Here is a 20,125-nt window from a genome sequence, read left to right as displayed (position 1 = left end):
TGTATTTATTTCCATTAATAATTGCCCTTTGCTCCTTTTTGTCTATATCAATCTCAACTTTTGCTATCCTCCAACACCTGTTTTGTTTTGATTCTTCCATGATGCCATTCTTTTTTTTTTTTTTTTTTTGAGACAGAGTCTCACTCTTCACCCAGGCTGGAGTGCAGTGGCGCCATCTCGGCTCACTGCAAGCCCCACCTCCCGGGTTCATGCCATTCTTCTGCCTCAGCCTCCCAAGTAGCTGGGACCACAGCATGATACCATTCTAATATGCTAGCCTTCATTCATTCATTCATTCTACCAACAAATTTTTGCTGAGCATCTACTCCATGCCAGGCAACAGATTAGGTTCTAAGGATTCAGAAACAATGCAACGGACATGACTCTTGCCCTCATGGACATAATAGGCCCTCCTCTCTAACTCCAGTTGAGCTCTATCAACTTCAGGTATGTTAACTATTTTTTATGAATTAGATGGAAGCACTTTAAGGGCAGAGGCCACATTTATATTTCTTGTGAACGCCTGGCACAGTGGCAGGAACACAGTGGTCTCATAATATAGTCTTGTTCGTTGAACAAAGGACTTTCATCTGTAGGGAACATAAACAGCTTAATGTCAACACATCTACCTGAGCCAAATGCCAGGGTCAACCAGAGAGCAGACCAGAGCTGTGAGGATAGGAGGGAGGAAATCCATGAGACAGCACTGAGAACTGAGAGAGAACAATAACCCAGTAGTGCGGGGGACAATGAGGGCTCAGAGCTTGTCGTCCTTGTGACAGAGGGAGTTGTATTAGTATTAGTTGAATGAATGAAGGCAGGAACTCTAGTAGGACTAAATCTATTGGTCAAGGTTGTTTTCTGTCTCTGCCCTAGAGCAAAGGGAGGGTGATTGTGATGTGGTTATATGTGAAAATACACTAATTGCCATTATCATGGAAAGGAACAATATTTTAGTAAAAGGACAATCCTCTCTGTTCATCATTCTAAAGACAACAGTACTTAATACTGGGTCAAGTTCCGAATGGACAGTATTATACTATGGCATAATGGCAGATCTGTAGGAGAAGTAGCTGGCTTAGATGGACAAAGTGAATGTAATTACAGAGCCTAGAACCCAGTAAACACAGAAGGGGATGAAGGTATAGAAGTGATCAGATACATTCAAGAGGGCATAAGTGAGAGGAGGAAGTACTTCCTTCCAATCACGGGGTTGCTTCTATTTTCCACAATCCAAGGCATTGACGAGTTAAAAAAAGTTAGACATGGGTTAAACCAGAGACAGGCACAGCAAGTTTGCTATTTTATAGCACATGCATACACAGGTTTGTAGGTATATTGTGAAATATTTATGAATATATATATTCCACTGCTCATTCTTTATCCTGCCATTGTACTGGTACATACCTAATGGCAATCCTCATACAATTCCTTGAAATATCCTAGTGAATGTAATAGTAAATCAAACCAAAATTATAATAAGAACCAAACTTGAGGTTGTCAACTCAATAAATGCAAAGAGCATTCAGTATCAGTCAAGAATGGCCTTTAAAATGAAAGAAAAGATTTCTGATATGGACACATTTGGATGCTTATGATCAGCCTAATTAAATGAAGATTTATTCATGCCTACCACAGTGGGTGACATCTCTAAGACTTAGTATAACTGAGTCATTGTGTTTAGACCCTCCGTTCTTCAGAGCACCCTCCAGCTTGCAGAAGGCCTGATTGTGTGTTTCCATTTTGGAATTGGCTTAAGAATGTGTAAGGATACAAGCAGTGATTACAGTGATCTTTTGTCAATGCACCTGCGACCTCTGAAAACAGATGAATTGTGAGACCATGGTTTGTCTTCCTAAAAACTCAGAGCGTTCAAAACATTCCAGTGAAAAAAACGAATGGCAGGCATCATTTTCTTACTGAACAGATGGGAAAACTGAGTCATGGTGGCAGGGGGCGGTAGATGAATTACTCCCAATTCCACCAAGAAATGTGTCATAGCTGTTATAGTGTCCAGCTCTACTCTCCCTTTCAATGCATGTAGCTAAATCCTTTTTTTTTCCTTTGTAAGACAGAGTCTTGCTCTGTCGCCCAGGCTGGAGTGAAGTGGCACCATCTCAGCTCAATGCAACCTCCACCTCCCAGGTTCAAGCAATTCTCGTGCCTCAGACTCCCAAGTAGCTGGGATTACAGGCCTGCACCACCACGCCCGGCTAATTTTTGTATTTTTAGTTGAGACAGGATTTCGCCATGTTGGTCAGGCTGGTCTCCAACTCCTGGCCTCAAGTGATCCACCTGCTTCAGCCTCCCATAGTGCTAGGATTACAGGCATGAGCCACTGTGCCTGGCCCATATAGCTAAATCTTGATTTGTTGTTTTGATCAAGCCTAAGATTAATGCTGTTTCTCCTCGTAGACTCCCTTTTTCTCATTTAGTTGGGGTAATTATTATTTCCAAACTTATGTGGCAGTTTCCTTATAATGAGTCCTCTGTTCTGCAGTCCCTACCCACTACGGCAACTTCCCCTGGCATCATCTAGAACACCCACCACAACAAACTTGTGTCTTCTCTCTGCTCAGTTCATCTTATCATCAATTCGTACTCAGATGCAAGTATCATGCTCATACTCCAGATTCGTTCTTTGTTTCCACCATAGTCATGCTCCTGCAAACACTGGCCACCCCTCCCATCAGCCAAGCTTTATCCTCTCCCTCACTGCTAACTCTTCTTTAATCCTACTTCCACAGAGGACATGCACACTAATGAAATGAGGGGAAGGAAGATTCCGATTCCCCACATATCTCTTTAAGCAACTTCTCTTTTTATGGGCTGTACTTCAGGCTCAAAACAAGCGACGGAAAATGGCTGGGAAAGAAAATTATTTGCTAACAGACTATAAAAATGACTGATGAAAGACTGTATCTGTAGGTTGATATATGCTGTATTTGTTATACTGTCTTCAAGTAGAAGCCTTTATAACAAATTTGTGCATATATCTGTAGACTATCTAGCCCTCTGTTAAGTACTGAATAATATAGCAATGGGCTATTATCAGCCTTATTATCAGCCTTACAAGATCTATTCCTGGTAATTAAAAGTATAAGATCCTTACGTCACATACAGGTATTTTTCATGTCTATTTTAACATGATATTCGTATTTCCTTATGAGTAGCAATGTCACATAGTGGGTTGGTGTGCAGACCAGCCAAGTTGCCTAATTTCAAATCATAATTCCGTTACTCACTGGCTGGAAAGTACTTATCCTTTCTGTGCCTTAGTTTTCTTATCTGTAAAATGGGGAAATAATAGCACCTAATGGGGTTGTTCTGCAGGATTAAATATGTTATATTTATAAAGCTTTTTTTTTTTTTTTTTTTTTTTTTGAGACAGAGTCTCGCTCTGTCACCCAGGCTAGAGTACAGTGGTGCCATCTCGGGTCACTGCAACCTTTGCCTCCTGGGTTCAAGCTATTCTCCTGCCTCAGCCTCCAGAGTAGCTGGGATTATGACCAGCTAATATTTGTATTTTCAGTAGAGATGGGGTTTCGCCATGTTGGTCAGGCTGGTCTTGAACTCCTGACCTCAGATGATCCGTCCACCTTGGCTTCCCAAAGTGCTGGGATTACAGGCATGAACCACCGTGCCCAGCATGTAAAGCTTTTTGAGCAGTGCTTGCACATTAATATCTTGCAAGAGCTGGTCATTAACAGTACTACTATTAACACATTCTCTCATTTTACCCTCCCACAACCTGATAAAGTAGGGAGGCAGACATGGCTCCATTCTTTGCCAATAAGAATTACATCTGACACGCCCCATCGGTGAGGAGGTGGTACTAAAGCTGATTCGTAGCAGGGTTCCAGTACTGCTGATGTGTGCAACGTGACCTATAACAATAAGCCTACTTCTTCCCCTGGGCTTCTGATTCACAATGGAAACCCTTTTAGTTGGGGTCATTCAGAGATCACGCAACAGCAAAATGCTGTTATGATAAGAACTTTCCTGTTGAAAACTGTTTGACTTCCAGAAGACAGGAACAGACCTTCAATTTAATTTCAGAGTCCTATATGCCAGTTGAATAACAGAGGGATTTTCTTTCATCCTGGCAGAAAATGTGTGTGCTTACTTTTTCATTAATAACCCTTGGGCAAGGAAAACATCAAGCTACAAAGAAGGCTTTCTCCCCTCTACCACATTTTGTTATTGATGAATCGGATATGAATATATGGAAATAACCAGAGAATCTTCAAACACTATGAATTTATATAGGATACTTTCCTGCTATGGAAACTTTAATTTCCCAGATATTATTAAATTCAAACCTACAATGTTTTTATCAAGAAGGCTACAAGGACAGCAATAGCATAGAAAGGCAATGGGCTGTCTCAAGGTCATGCACAGCAAGACAGTGAGGAAACACAGAGGCAGAGAACCATCTCTTGGTGCAAAACATTGTCCTTCAGACTGCCCAATGCATTTCTATTTCTGGCACGGATAAGTGTGACCTGGATATCTGTAAGGTCAAGTCAGAGTTGAAACAGACTATTTGCATTAATTATTTAATTCCTGCAAAGGACATATGCTTTGGCATTGCTCAATCAGCACCAAGTAGAGCTGCATTTTCATTCTCTGTGGGGAGGAAATACTCAGTGACACGAAGTATGGCCATAGCAACTAACTGCAGCACTGTTCTCCCCTCTCAGAGGAGTCTACTCCCCAGGGGCAGAATGTACCTCCTCACAGTGAGAATGGGCTACCAGAGACAAGCCGGAAATTCATGTGACTTTGAAGTGCTTTAAGTGCTTTTTTTCCATTGCTGAAGGAAAGGAATATAGAGATACATGTGCACTTAACCAAAGTCAATACCACACAAAAACCATTAAACAGTTTCTAAAAATCATTATCAGTGAAAATAGGATAGGGGCTGGGTGCAGTGGCTCACTCCTGTAATCCTGGCACTTTGGGAGGCCAAGATGGGTGGATCACTTGACAGCAGGAGTTCGAGACCAGGTTGGCCAACATGGTGAAACCCCATCTCTACTAAAAACATAAAAATTAGCCGGGCGTGGTGGCACGCACCTGTAGTCCCAGCTACTCCGGTGGCTGAGGCATTAGAATCACTAGAAACTGGGAGGCAGAGGCTGCAGTGAGCCGAGACTGCATGACTGCACTCCAGCCTGGGTGACAGAGCAAGACTGAAATTAGTATCTATACCACTTACAATGATTATTATTTTCTTCACCTCTTATTCTCTTGTTCTCGCTGAGCACAGACAGGTTTTTCTAATCAAGCGTGGCAAACAGGCATAGGCTATCTGAACTAATCTCTACTCAACCACTTTATTGTAATGGGAACTTTCACAGGTTTTTGAACCTCTCTGAACCTTAGTTTCCTCTTTTTTGTAAAGACTAGATATCACCTATTCGTTCTACCTGATAAATTGGAAAGGAAATAAGGTAACAGATAAAATGTTAAGCTCAAACTGGAACTGGGCACTTAATTGCTGAGGAAAAGTGTCAACAAGAATCTCTGGTAATGGCAATGGTGTTGAGGTTATAAAAGCCGAGGTCCAACCTTCTCCATAAACTGAGCCTTCCCTGGTACCTTGTGGTCTGAGTGTCTAGTGCATAGAGGGAAACACAGTGCAGTTCCACAGACTGTTTTGACACAGTAATATATGGATGCTAAATTATGTACTACAGATGTGTGTGTGTGTGTGTGTGTGTGTGTAAGATGAATGTATATGTAGGTATATATGCATGTGGGTATGTGTACATGTAGATGTTTGCATGTGTATGCACGTGTCTTGGGGCTTGGGGTGCTTATGTGTGGTCTACGTGTTTGTGTGTGTATGTGTGTGTATATATATATATATATATATGCATACATTTGATTAGGTAGAAGCCTGGACAAAAGGCTACTTTCTGGCAACAAGTATCTGGGTCTAAAGAACAGCAACAAAAATGAGAAAGAAAAGAAAACCAAAGAATATTAACTTTTGTTTAAGTCTACCATTCAGTTCCCAGTACTGAGAAAATAGCCTGAATAACTGAGACACAATGACTGATCTCTATCTGAAAATATGCCATCTCTTTTGAGAATCCCACTGAGTTCTCATTATTTTTTTTTTCCTGAGCTCTTAATCTAGTAAGTGACCTTTCTCCTATTTGTCCCTAAGATACCATGCCAGAAGTTTTTAATGTTTTGCAAATTCACACTATCTCTTGTGAATTCTTGTGAATAAAGGCCCAAGTGCTAGTTCTACAAATGTAAGTGGAATCAGAGAAAACTTGTACTAGAAACTTTTGACTAGAACTGGTTCACAATTTGACTCAGTCTTGCGCATGACATGCTGATTACTCAGTATGTGCCTAAGGCAGACTAGGATTTGTAGATAGCCTAAGTTTGTCTATGTTTCATTTAGTCTCTAATTGTAAGGGGCTACCTTGGAAGTAAAGGACAGGCTGGTAATGATCCCAGATGTACTATGCCACCTTCTTCAGCACAAGGTCTTTTCTTCTCACTGTCAATTTACATCAAATCTAAACTAGCTACTCAGGAGGCTGAAGCAGGAGGATCGCTACAGCCCAGGAGTCCAAGGCCAGCCTGGGCAGCATAAAGAGACCATCTCTTAAAAAAAGTTTAAAAATCTGAACTGACTATATTATCAAAGGGCTTCAGCCCAGTCTCCTTATTGAGTAATAAAACTCATTTGGTACAATATTGACAATGGCAACAACATCCTTGGACTGAGAGTAAATGGATTTCTACCTATGCAAAATCAGCTTGGCCCATCTGTCTGTATACTACAATGACCTCAAATGACCTCCTGCGAAGACTTCTGACCCACCTGTGGATACATCCATCTGGTGGCTCTGTGCTCACAAGTACTGATCCAACCCCAGCTGGGTCTGTGTCTAATTAGTAACGACAAACAGCAATACTCCAGATAGTTGCTGGAAAACAGAACCTCAAACTCATTGCTTCTTAATACCTTTCAAAAGCTCAGCTAAGAACAACAGTGATGGGGGATTTCCAGAATGGTATGTGGTCATCGTTCATTCGGATATTCTAAATTTCTCCCCAGCCTAACCAGACCATCTGTAGAACAACTCAGACTGGCCCCTGTAGAAATGTTTTCTCTGATTAGGTGATGTAATTGGCCTCCATTGAGGGATATGACTGATATCAAACTGCCCTCTAAAACCCGTCACTGTGTTTATGATAAAGTCATGTTACATACCATCCTTTCTAAAGGGTCCATGAAAAAAGCTTCTCCCTGGTCTTGGCATCAAGAATAGTTCTGCTTTTCTTGGGCAACTGGTCTGTTTTTACCTATGTGTGTTGTAACTGGTACTATTTCACATTTTGTATGGTCTCACAACGAGCTCACAATCAAATCTTAGCCTGCTTCTTCTACTGAAATAAAACTTGCTGGCATGTATTTTGAGGACTAACCTCACCTCTGGCTATATCCACACCATGTTTTGCCTTTGTCTCTTTTTTTAGTTTGCTAATTTTAAATTTATTCTATTTTCCTGTGTCACATACATTTTGTGAGACTACTTTGAAACTCGTTTGAAACAAGTTGAAATATAAATACATTAGAAAAATGAGAAATAACAGTGAAGCACTGTTAGTGGACCAAACATAGTATGTGAAACTTCTCAGAATTCTAATTGTAAGTTTTTCATTTAACATACTAGTCAATGGTCAGGAATAATATTTAGATCTATAACCAACAAGCTTAATGTTAAAGCCTACAGAATAAAAACATACAGACACAATAAGTAACGAGGGAAATTCAGAGATCAAGTTATAAAAGTTAATATATTTTAAAATCCATTGTCAGCCTCTTACCTCTTTAACCTTTTCTGGCAGTCAGTTACAAAAAATATTAATGTTTCCTACAACTTCTACTTGATAACAACATTTCACTGCTCTTCAAAAGCACAACACTCCGAATCACCTACCATGTTTGTGAATAAATGCAAGTCCTTGTAATATCTGATACATGATATTCCTTATAGCAGACTCAGGAAACAACTTATTTCTGTATGAGGCAGAGGAAAACAAAGTTATAAATCAAAGGCCAGATCTTTTGATAATAAATACTAAAGAATACCATTTGTCTATACAGGGGGGCTACCTTATAAACACCAAATATATTCACATGTTACAAAAACGAAAAGAGTAAACATTCGATAGTAAGCCAAAAAAAAAAGTTTTCCTCCAACATAGCATACACAAATCAAAAAATCTCCTCTCTCCATGATATAAACTAAAACTTTAAAATAATTTGGTGGGGAAAATTTGAGGTCTTCCAGATGAAGCCCTTATGTAATGCAATGGCTAATATTTTCCTCCTGGCTGAGCAAAACACACAGCACACTGCTGTCATTGTCAATAAAGATGATATTTGTTCACTCAGATCACTCAGAGGGGTACTGAGAATGGCATTCATTTTGCCACAAAAAATGTGCCCAAGAGGTTCCACATGGTTCACCTTTAAAGTTCAAAATTACCGTCACAGGTAAATTTCTTATTAGCCTCCTTTTGCCAGCATGCAAGCAACTGAGTACTGCAGCAAGAGAGGAACTGAAATAAACCTAGGACTTTTCAACAGAGGTCTCAAAATCCAGGAAGCTGTGTCTACCCTTGACTTCTAGTTGTTCTGCCCATATGTCCTAGTGGGAATGGAAAACTGCAATGTCTATTAAATCTGAGCTTCTTTGGATGAATAACTCTTATTATTATTATTATTTTTTTGAGATAGAGTTTCACTCTTGTTGACCAGGCTGGAGTGCAATGGTGCGATCTCGGCTCACCCCAACCTCCACCTCCCATGTTCAAGCAATTCTCCTGCCTCAGTCTCCCTAGTAGCTGGGATTACAGGCATGCCCCACCATCCCAGCTAATTTTGTATTTTTAGTAGAGACGGGTTTCTCCATGTTGGTCAGGCTGGTCTTGACCTCCCGACCTCAGGTGATCCGCCCACCTCAGCCTCCCAAAGTGCTGGGATTACAGGCACCAGCCACTGCGCCCAGCCTGGATGAATAACTCTTTAAAACAAGAAAACGACTGCATTGAGAAGTTTCCCTGAATCTAACAGAGGGCCTCTAAAGTAGAAATATGGGTGGGCCCCAAACCTAACTGGCAGCTTTCAACATTAAAGCCCAGTAGCGTGAATGTTAAAGGATTGGAGAAAGAATCAGAATAATGCAAAAAGAAAAGAAGAGACAGAGAAAGAAAACACAAAAGCAGAAAGAAAACACATTTGCTTTGCCTATTTATTTCTATAATAAGATAATGATGACCAAACTGTACCTTTCTTTAATGAGCTGGTAAAGATTTTCCTTCATGTACTCGAAGATAAAATAAAGATGATCATTTTCCCTGATAACTTCTTTTAATTTGACTACGTTGGCATGGTTGAGCTTCTTTAAAGACTAAAAGGCAAGGAAGAAAAACAAAACAAAACAAATATTAGAGAAAATCTGTTGTTGAAATAGAAAAGTAATCCTATGTATACTTGGAAAGAAACATCTAATTTTAGAACCACAGAAATGTCCTAAATTATATTTTATTGACAATTTAATAAACAGTATATCTCTGAAATTGATAGTAACCTTATATAGAAAAACTACTTCAATGAACTGACAAAAAGTACATATTCGACCCGTAACTGGTATTTCTAGCTGCCCCCAGCACCAGGCAATGTATCAGGGCTATTTTGGGCCCACCCCCTCCAGATGATAGAATTTAGGCTGTGGAAGTAGCCAGAGGGGAATCAATAAAAGAAGCTTAGATTTTTCTAGCACTGGAGAATGCAGCTGTGTTGGGCTGAGATCACCAGCTAATAGGCTGCAGACACTTTGAATAGGAAATTGTTCAAAATGACAAAGGGTTGATGGCCTGCTTCTCTTGACTTTTGTCGGACTCATGTGTGTGTCCACGAGGCATAGAGCACTTCTTCTTACAATGTGAGTTTGAGTTACAGAGGACCAGAAGGAGACGGAAGGACCCTGCAGTAAGACAAGAGAAATCCCTCTGCTTCCAAGAACAAAGGCAAAAAGTCAGGCAGTGGATGAGGAATTAGAGGGTGGCTCAGAAAATGGTGCATGGCCTTCTGATTACTCATCTTCACACATATGTACCTTTTGTCTTCCTGAACACATGCATACATGTGAGTATAGCCATGTGCACACTGTTTTCTGTATGTATCCTTAGTTCTGTTGATAGTGAACCAATCACTTCTGTATTAGTGAGCAGCATCCCTGTTCTTGTACAGCAGACACACCTAAAAACTATTGGTTTGGATAGTCAGAATCTGATCGACTGTCTCCTTCATGAAAGCCTCCAAGTGTCACTTTGGCCAGTGAGGTGAGTCCTTTAATTAAAATAGCCCTTTCCTCATACATAGAGAAGGGAGTCCAATATTAAGTTGCTATCTTTGAATTTCACTAAAAAGAACATCCTTTTTTATAAAACAAAGAAAACATGTGAAGAGGAAAGTGTTAAAACGAATATCCTCATCTAGAAGAACACTCAGTGATAAAGTACCCAGGGTTCAAAGCTTGGGAATGTGTAATATGATCAGTTACTTCAAGCAGCTGGCAAGAGAGATGAAATATGGTCGGTAAAAGAGAACAAAATAAGACTCTCTGGAGCTTCCTTGCCAGAAGAATAGTTCCTGCCAAGATACTTCTCTGGCAGGGAATCCTCAGCTGTTTTGGTCAATTGTTTTGCTAGATCCTTCTAGTATGGACCAAAGGGGCTGATTACTTCTTTTAGTTGAGTTGGATTCCTGGTTCTCCATGAGTAACAAATATAAACATTGCTTAACTTGTAAGTATTCACTAAACTCTCAGTGATCGCAGCTATCTTTTATGCCTGTTTGCTTAAAACGCATCACAAGCATGCCTGAGGTAGCTAGTGGATGAGCAGCCTTGGGGAAAATTCATTCAGTGGAAAACGAAGTGGTTTTAAAGCTTTTCTGGGAGAGAATTCTAGGCAAGGAGTGGGATGCCTCCAGCTCCTGGCCTGAAGTGTGTTTGGAGCCATGAATTACTGGCCCAACTCTACAGCAGCTCACAGCTCTTGTTTCTAGGTGAGGCTCATGAACAAGAAAGTCCATAGTAGATTAAAATAAGAAGAAGTAATTTTGTGTGGGGGATGTCATGTGACTGGCTTTATGAAGATGTATTTCCAAAGAAGCATCTTATTTTGGCTCAGGAAAGGATTCCAAAGCAGAGATAGAGGCAGGTCAGTTGTGTCAGAGTGGAGAAGCAGAAGTAGGAAATTAAGCCTGATCAACAGTCCAAATGGGGACTGTTTATCCTCATGGATGAAGCTTTCAGTTGGATATTACCAGTGTTGTCCACATCAGGGACTGATCAACAGTTTCTAACTATTAAAACAACAATGTACTGGGCACCCAGGTATACTGAGGCTTAAGATGCAGTGCTTTTTCTTAAGAGGCAAACAACCTAATTGGAAAGTCAGGACATGGATACAAAATACATCTAATAAAATAAGAAAGATCATATTAAGTGCCAAGGGAATGACAGAAACAAGGGCCATCAGAGATGTGTCAAGGAGTAATCAGCAAACCCTGAGTGGTCAGTGGGAGCATAACCGAGATGTGACTTGAAGGAAGAGTGACACCTGGATGAGCTTGCTGGGAGGAAGAGGGCATGTCAGGAGGGAAGCCCACTGCAGCTGAGGCATGGAAACTGAGTGGAGGACTCTGTCTGGGGGATGAAGGATGAGAATCAACCTAATTTGGTTCTGAGGGAGACTCATCTGTAAGACTTTGGCTGGAGAAGTGGGCAGGGGGCAAACCATTTGGACGCAGGGTATATACCTGCTGAGTTCTTCTGGTGAATCTGCTGCCCTAAGTAGAGTTGCAGAGGGAGATGCCTGACTCCAGGAGGTTGAAAAGTAACTGGGGTGTGGGAAAGCTGCACTGAAGAAAGAAGTTTGGAAGGTAATGTAAGAAAAGGAAAGAGGTAGAAACTCAAGGGGAGAGGGGCTTGGGACTTTTTTGGGTTAGAGAGAATGGTGGGCACATTTATAGACTAAAGAGAACGAGCGGGTGGAAAAAAAAGAGTTTAAAGATATGGGAAGGAGGGGGAAATTGTTGGAGCAAGAACCTACCGACATAAAAAATTAAGATGGTTAAAAAAAACCGAAACAGCAAAGGAACACAGTAGGCAGAATATAGGCAGCCTATGGTTTCAAGATGGTGTGTAGAATAGCATAGTGCCATGTAAGGCTATCCTTCTAAGAAAAATAGCACCAGGTGCCATTCCCACATAACATCACAGGAGCAGGGATTCCTCTCCCTGCCGTGGCCGTCAGGTGCAGAATCTCCCTGAAGTCCACAGGGTCTTCACGAGCAGACGTGGAAATGTACAGACAGGCAGAAGCAAGGAGAAAGGAAATGAAGAAGGAACAGTGATGCGGTGAGTACCCAGGATTTCCCTTCAGTTCCCTCTGCTGCTGGAATGAAGCAGCTGGCAGGAAATGAGAAATGATAGTGACAAGAGGCCTTCAGTGACCTTCCTTTCCCTTCCCCTTCTGAGTCAGTAGGCACAAAAGAAGGACCTCAGCAAGGAGGAAGGGATGAGGAATCTTGTAAGGTGCCTCCTTTCTACCCGCTTCCGCCTTCCCTCCCGTGTTCAGGGTTAGGCTGTAGCCCAGTGCTGCTAAGTCTGTGTGAGGCTTAACAAGCGCGGGGGTGTGGGGGTGGGGAGGATCCCAGTTGGCAGCCGATGTGGCATCTGTGCAGGCAAGGAAAAAGAGTGAGAGTTGTCTGGTGGTCATCAGCTAGAGGAGCAGTTTCTTCAACTACCTTGCTGAGGCAGTCACTTGCTTCCTAAGATGCTATGTGCCCACAGTTTTTCTAAACTGGTTTATATGAGTAATCTCTTTTGCAATAGAACTAATATACAATTAGCTGTATGGAAAAATAAAGGTTTAACATCCAAGCCATGGATACCTCTCAGAACTTCATGTCACAGAGAAAATGTCCTTGGATTATCTTTGTTTTTTTATCTCTGATGTTTGTTTTTTTATATCTGATGTTTTTGGATCATCTTGAACTTTTATTCTCTAGAACAGAGGTTGGCAAACCATGTCCCATGGGTGAAATCCAGCCCACCACATGTTTTTGTATGGTCCACAAGCTAAGAATATTTTTGTTTTTGTTTTTTTGAGACTGAGTCTTGCTCTGTCACCCAGGCTAGAGCAGTAGCACAATCTCAGCTCACTGCAACCTCCACCTCCCGGGTTCAAGCCTCAGCTTCCTGAGTAGCTGGAATTACAGGTGCCCACCATAACACCTGGCTAATTTTTGTATATTTAGTAGAGATGGGGTTTCACCGTGTTGGCTAGGCTGGTCTCGAACTCCTGACCTCAAGTGATCCACCTGCTTCAGCCTCCCAAAGTGCTGGGATTACAGGTGTGAGCCACCACACCCAGCCCAAAAAAGATAAAAAAGAATACTTTTATAAATGAACGGTTGTCATCAGTTTGATGATAGGGAACACTAACTTTGAACTCCAATTAAGTTAAATATTATGTCCTCTCAAAAAGAATATCATTCTTCTCATTGGAAGACCTCTAATACAGAAAATTATACTAAATTATTATTAAATTTTATATTTTATGAATAAAAATGTTATGGAAATTTGTTTTTGCTCTTGTTACACACGTATCTATACAACATCTTCAATGTGACCTTTTGGTCCTAGAAGCATAAAATACTGACTATCTGGCCCTTTACAGAAAACATTTGCCGATCCCTGCTTTAGACTTGTAACCCCACTTCCATGTACAGGACTCCTTTGGAGAAAAAGAAAGGGTGTTTTTCAATATTCTGTTAGGTATTTCAAACAGGGCTGGGTGAGAAGACTAAAATTAGATGAAGCGCCACTCCACTGCACAAGGAAGAGAATTATGCATGTAAAACTCAATGTGGTCAATCTACTCTGACAGAGAGAAAAATTGGAACCAAATCAATAGAAGAAGGTACAGGGGGAAAGGAGAATAGTGAATCCAGTCAGAAGGCTGAATAAAAGTAAAGATCTGTGCTCCACAATGCTTGACATGGGTGTACCTTGATCAATGAATTTCCTCACAGAAAGTGGAGTGCAAATTATTAGAGCAAGAAACTGAAGTAAGTACTGCTATTATGTTTAGGGAAAAACACTCAACAAATAGATTTTCCTTTATGTTAATAATTAAGAAAATAATTAGGCAATAATAATTCACTAAATCAACATATTCAACTTCTTTATATTGAAATATATTGATATAAGAGATCCATTAAAGATGAAAGCTTTCTAATAACAGTATATACAATTACATCATAATCTTCTGCTTCAGCTATAATGTTATCATTTGCCTCCCTTTCCAGCATTAGTGAAAAAATTCAAACGAAATGACTATATCAACTATAAATCTAAGCATGTACAAAGCTATTTTAATCATCCATAAATTATTCCTTGGTATATTAATAAATACCTTAACCTCCCGAAGGTTCATGCATTCCTCCCAGGAATAAAACTTTCTTTTCATTCTAGAAGAGAAGAAAGGGACAAACAGCACAAAAATCTATTACTTACTCTCAGTAATAGATTAAACTTTGCTTTTAGAAAAATGCTTTCCTTCTGAACCTAATTAACAGGACTTAAAGTGGGTTTAAATTTCTACCCAGTATTATACTATCCCAAACTAGCATTTATTTTCAAATGGCAATGCAATAATCAATCCTAAGTCACAAACTTTGCCAGTAGCAGTGGTGTGGTGCAGTCCAGAGAGGCCTGGACTAGTGTCTTGCTCTACACTAACCAGTTAACCTTGCCCTGGAAGGAACTTTCTCAGGCTTATTCTATCTAGACCAGAGCTGTTCAGTAGAACTTTCTATATTGATGAAACTGTTCTGTGCTGTCCAGGATGGTAGCCACCAGATAAATGTGGCTACCGAGCACTTGGCATGTGGCTAGAACCATGTGGGAACTCAATTTTAATTTTAATTAAATTTAAATTTAAATGCCACATATGGCTACTTGCTATCACACTAGACAGCAGAGTTCTAGACCCTCTAGTGCAGGAGTCAGCAAACTATGACCCATGGGCCAAAACCTCCCCATCTGTTTCTGTACAGCCATGAGCTAAGAACGACATTTACCTTTTTAAATTGGGGGACAAGTCAAAAGAAGAATAATATTTCACGATGTGAAAATTGTGTGAAATTCAAATTCCAGTCTCTGTAAGTGAAATTTTATTGGAACACTACCGTACTCATTCATTTATATACTGCCTGTGGCTGCTTTCGAACTACAACGGCAGAACTGAGTAGCTGCAAGAGACCATATGGCCTGTGAAGCTTAAAATATTTACAGCCTGGCCCTTCATAGAGAAAGTTTGCCAACCCCTGGTCTAGAGCCTGAGTGGAGAAAAGAAAACTCCATGAGTTAATCAGAAATCCAGGTTTCAAGGTTATATTTTTCAGTGCATTTCAGTCACATTGTCTCATTTGTCTTATAGCAGCCCTGTGAAACAGACAGGACAGCTGAGGAAACTGAGAAATAGAGAAGGTACAGGACTTTTCCCGAGGTCTCACTGCTGGCCAGTAACAAACTTCCCATCTCTCCAGTTCACTCTGTCCTTGCCACACTGTCTCCTGGTAGAGTGATCAAATCCTTTATTCATGCCCCAAATATTATTTAGCCCCTGCTATGTGGTACAGTAGGTGTTTTGTCAGGCACTGGAGAGACAATGATGAGAAAGACATCCCTCATGAAACTGATATCATGGCAGGAAGGTAGACAATAATTTTCTGTACCAAGTGTTGTGAAGAAAGGAAAAGAGCCTATAAAAGTGAACCTGAAGGGAGCAGTGGCTCAGCCAAATGATGCAGCAATTTGTAGGTCACATTAAACATTTGGGGCTTCATCCTAAAACGGACAGGAAGACATTGGAAGCTGTCTTAGTTTGGATTCCTCCAAAAGCAGAGCCTGGGCAAGAACTTGGGTGCAGATAGTTTACTTGGGAGGTGATTCCAGGAAGCAGGGCAAGGAGCAGGAAACTGAGAAAAGAGAGGTAGGGAACCCAATAACGGGTATATGAGTAAGTCAGTAACAAGGTTGGCAACTGGCTCAGACCTGCTGGGAACCTTTTAAGGAGCTGGACAGAATGCACGTTGGTTGAAAGTCTCCCACATGCACTTGGGGTGGGGTGCTGGCATAGGCATAGAGCTGTGCACTACAACTGCACTGACATCAGGTGGGAGCAAGGGATATGTTCATGGAACACAAAGAACACTTGGTCAAGCAGTTTTAGATGATTGAAGTTGTATGTTTAAAATAATCCCTTTGGTCTGATATGAATAGGGGGAAAAAAAGCCAGGAGCCCTAGTGGCGCGGAGGACCTCATGGTGGAGGAGGCAAATGGTAATGGGTTGAATGGAGGTTAGCAGTGGGAATATACAGAAGTAGGTGGGTCACATAAATATTATGTAGAATTCACAGGACTAGATGACTAAAGGTGAGGCATAATGGGGAGGGAAGGCAGGAGGACTCCCAGGTTTTGAGGGTATAGTGCCAATTATTGAAATAGGGAACACTGAAGAAGAAACAAATTTGGCGTATGAGTGAGAGAATATGCTAAATATGAGTGTAGTTTTGGGCATGGTGAGTTTGAAATGTCTGCCGGGCATCCAAATATAGATGCTGACAAGGCAACTGGATAGAGATGGTTGTGGCAGTCTCCAATGTGGTTCCCAGAGACTCCCACCTCCTGCTACCCAGAGCCTTTTAGAACCCCCTCTCCTTCGACAACTTGCTTCTAACCAACAAAATATAGCAATTTGACAAGGATGTCACTTCTGTGATTAATTTACAAAAGCAAGATACGACTTCCATCTTACTACAAGTCTCTCATTGCCTTCTTGACCCCCATGTCTTGATGCAGCAAATTGCCATGTTGTAAGCTGCTCTTTAGAGGCCCACATGGCAAGGAACTGAGGGCAGCCTCCCGCTAACAGCCAGCAGGGAACTGAGGCCCTCAGGCCAACAACCCACAGATCAACCCACAATCACAAAATGAGCCCAGGAGTGGATTCTTCCCCAGTCCAACCTTTGGATGAGACCCCAGCCTTGGCCAACACCTTGACTACAGCCTCATGAGAGATACTGAGGCAAAGAACTTAGCTAAGCTGTGTTCAGACTCCTGACCCAGAGAAACTGAGATAATAAATGTGTGTTATTTTAAACAACCAAGTCTTGGAGTAAATTGTTACACAACAACAGATAACTAATACAGTGTGTCTGGACTCAGGCTGTGAAGGGCAAAGGGGGCAGAGGGAAAGAGACAGCAGTCACCAGACCACCACACACATGTAGATGGCCCAAACGAAGTCACTTAATTTCTTGGAGTTTCAGTTTCCTCTCATGTAAAATGATGTTTATTAACCTGCTTGTTACTACCTCACAATATGAGAAAACACTTTGATAACAAGTACTTTTACTATGTGCAAAGTAGTAAATCTAAAGTGGAAATGTTTTTAATACCTCTAACATGAGTGTTACAGAATCAATAATCATCTAACCCACGGCAATCATTATCTAAGGTTCTTCTCCAGGCATCCCATCCACTCCCCTTTAGAACTGTTTCAAAGACGGGAAATGGTGAGGGTAGAGATAAAATTATCACAGTAGTGAAGGATCAAACTTACTTTTTAATAGCAATCAGCTCCCCAGACTCAATGCTTCTTCCCAGTAGCACGGAACCATAGGTTCCATCCCCGAGCTGCCTGATTGTTGTGTATCTATTCATGGTGTGCCTGCTCAGGCCAGACACTCATCTCACGGCCGAAGCGGTTCAGTCCTGCAGTGGTAGCAGTCCTCCCCAGAATGTAACCAGATTTTTCGATGGCAGCACCAGCACAAGGTATTCAATAGGACGTGACTATCTCCCAAATACATATTTTCAAAAATCAGTCTTCTGCCTGCAGAGAAAAATGAGAGACAAGGATAAATGCTAATATATACATTTTGAGTATATGTATTTTTATAAGTCTAAATCTGTGTTTTATTGAACAGTCATACCCACATGCTTGCATACCATTCATGACTACAACAGCAGAGCTGAATAGTTGTGTGATGCTGTATAGCCTGCAAAGCCCAAAGTACAGCAGGTTTTGGAACAGTGTTATTTCGTTATAATGTTGATGAGGGAAAAAAACTTGATTCCCAGCTGGGGCTGCTGTCCATGTGGAGCTTCCACATTCTCCCTGTGTCTGTGTGGGTTTTCTCCAGGTGCTCCACATTCCACATTCCAAAGAGGTGCACACTAGGTGAACTGGTATGTCTATACTGTCCCAGGCCTGAGTGAGTGTAGGGGGTGTGTGTGTGAATGTGCCCTGCAACTGGTGTCTGTCTAGGGTTGGTTCCCACTCTGGGCCCTAAGCTGCTGGGATAGGCTTAGGTTTACCACCCACAACTGTAAACTGGAATAAGCAGGTAATAATTACCTTACCTTTTTTTTTTAAATCTTTCTTAAAAGTATTTATAACTTACATTTATTCCAATGTTTAATATTCAAAGTGTTTTAGTCTTTATTTAGAAGTTTGGTGATGTTTTTATGACCAGAAATATGCTGTAGGAACTTAACTCTTGTTTATATCAATTAGCCTATGGCAAAATTGGTTTTGTTATATGTTGTTTGGCATAAAGTTGCAGTTTCCAAAGAACCTACTGATAGGTTAAATGAGGACTTAGTGTATTGACTACGTTGCCCTTTACACAGTTCACTAACCCTTGGTCTAAATAATGCTCTTTTATAATTTCTTATACAACTAGAGATATTATGCTTGGAAAGTAAATTTGTCACTGACTCAGAAATGAATCAGCTCCAATTCAATGCTTTTCTGCTGACTAACCATTCTGGGCAAACACTGAGAGATAACTGTGGTCGATGAAAATTGTCAAGCTATGAAAATTTCTGCTAAATATACTGTGTTCTATACACTTGAGCTACAATTAACAATGTAAACATACAAAAGCTAAGAAATGCTAAACTAAAGTTTTCCTGATAGAGAACTTATGTGTGTTCCATGAACTACGTGTGGCCCAGCATCAATGGTATTATTATCACTACTAGACATTCAGAAGCCAAACAAAGAACTAGGAATTCAAGGCCTATGTGCAGGGTGTGCTCCTTTTAAAGTCATTCAGTTTGTGTCTTAAAAATAATGTCACTGATTTTTCATTTATATAATTCAGGCTGCCTATAATAAAGAAACTGTAGTAATAATGTAAAGTGACTACTACTCCTACAAAGTGTCCAGATCACAAAAGACAAGGACAGACTAAAGATTTGTCAGAGATTGGAGGCAATTAAGCAGACATGCCAACTAAATGCAATGTGGGATCCTTGACAGGACCCTGGAATAGAAAAGGACACTAGTGAAAAAGTTGGTAAGATCTGTTGTTAGTAGTATTGTGCCAATGCTAATTTCCTGGTTTTGATCATTGTTCTATGGTTATGTAAGCTATTAATATTAGGGAAAGTGGGGTGAAGGGTTTCTAGGAACTCTGTACTATTTTTGCAAGTTTTCTGTAAGTCTAAAATTAGTTCAAGATTAAAAATTTAAAAATAGGCCTGGGCGCGGTGGCTCATGACTGTAATCCCAGCACTTTAGGAGGCTGAGGTCAGGAATTTGAGACCAGCCTGGCCAACATGGTGAAACCCCGTCTCTGCTAAAAACACAAAAATTAGCCAGGCGTGGTGGCATGTGCCTGTAGTCCCAACTACTCGGGAGGCTGGGGCAGGAGAATCGCTTGAACACAGGAGGCACAGACTGCAGTCAGCCAAGATCACGCCACTGCACACCAGCCTGGGTAACAGAGTGAGACTCGGTCTCAAAAGAATTTTCTTAAATAAAATAAATAAATAAATAAATCTAGACTACATTCTCCTGAAAGCTGTGTGTGAGCTTGAAAAATCTTAAGAAATATAAAGGTCCTGCCTGATTTCACCATGCTTTATCACAGAATCAAACAAGCTTAGAGATCAAGCCCCGCTCTACCCACCCTGCGCTCATTCCCTTTCCCCT

The 20,125-nt window shown here is 40.9% G+C and overlaps 1 protein-coding gene across 3 annotated transcripts in view; it reads right to left on the bottom strand.

Annotated features, from left to right (window-relative positions):
* Positions 1-20,125, bottom strand: part of CILK1 (ciliogenesis associated kinase 1) — a 60,788-nt gene that overhangs the window by 21,896 nt on the left and 18,767 nt on the right. For all 3 annotated transcript variants that reach the window (XM_030928999.1, XM_030929000.1, XM_010364054.2), the window contains 4 exons: positions 17,744-18,016; positions 14,530-14,584; positions 9,328-9,449; positions 7,974-8,053 (listed from right to left, as the gene is read on the bottom strand). In XM_030928999.1, coding sequence (XP_030784859.1) covers positions 7,974-8,053; positions 9,328-9,449; positions 14,530-14,584; positions 17,744-17,844 — 358 coding nt within the window. In that variant the 5' untranslated portion in view covers positions 17,845-18,016. The remainder of the gene's footprint in view (positions 1-7,973; positions 8,054-9,327; positions 9,450-14,529; positions 14,585-17,743; positions 18,017-20,125) is intronic.

Source organism: Rhinopithecus roxellana, chromosome 4 (genome assembly GCF_007565055.1).
Source record: "Rhinopithecus roxellana isolate Shanxi Qingling chromosome 4, ASM756505v1, whole genome shotgun sequence".
In the NCBI taxonomy this organism is placed as follows: domain Eukaryota; kingdom Metazoa; phylum Chordata; class Mammalia; order Primates; family Cercopithecidae; genus Rhinopithecus; species Rhinopithecus roxellana.
Note: the sequence above shows the minus strand (reverse complement) of the source record. Positions and strands in the feature narration are given on the sequence as shown.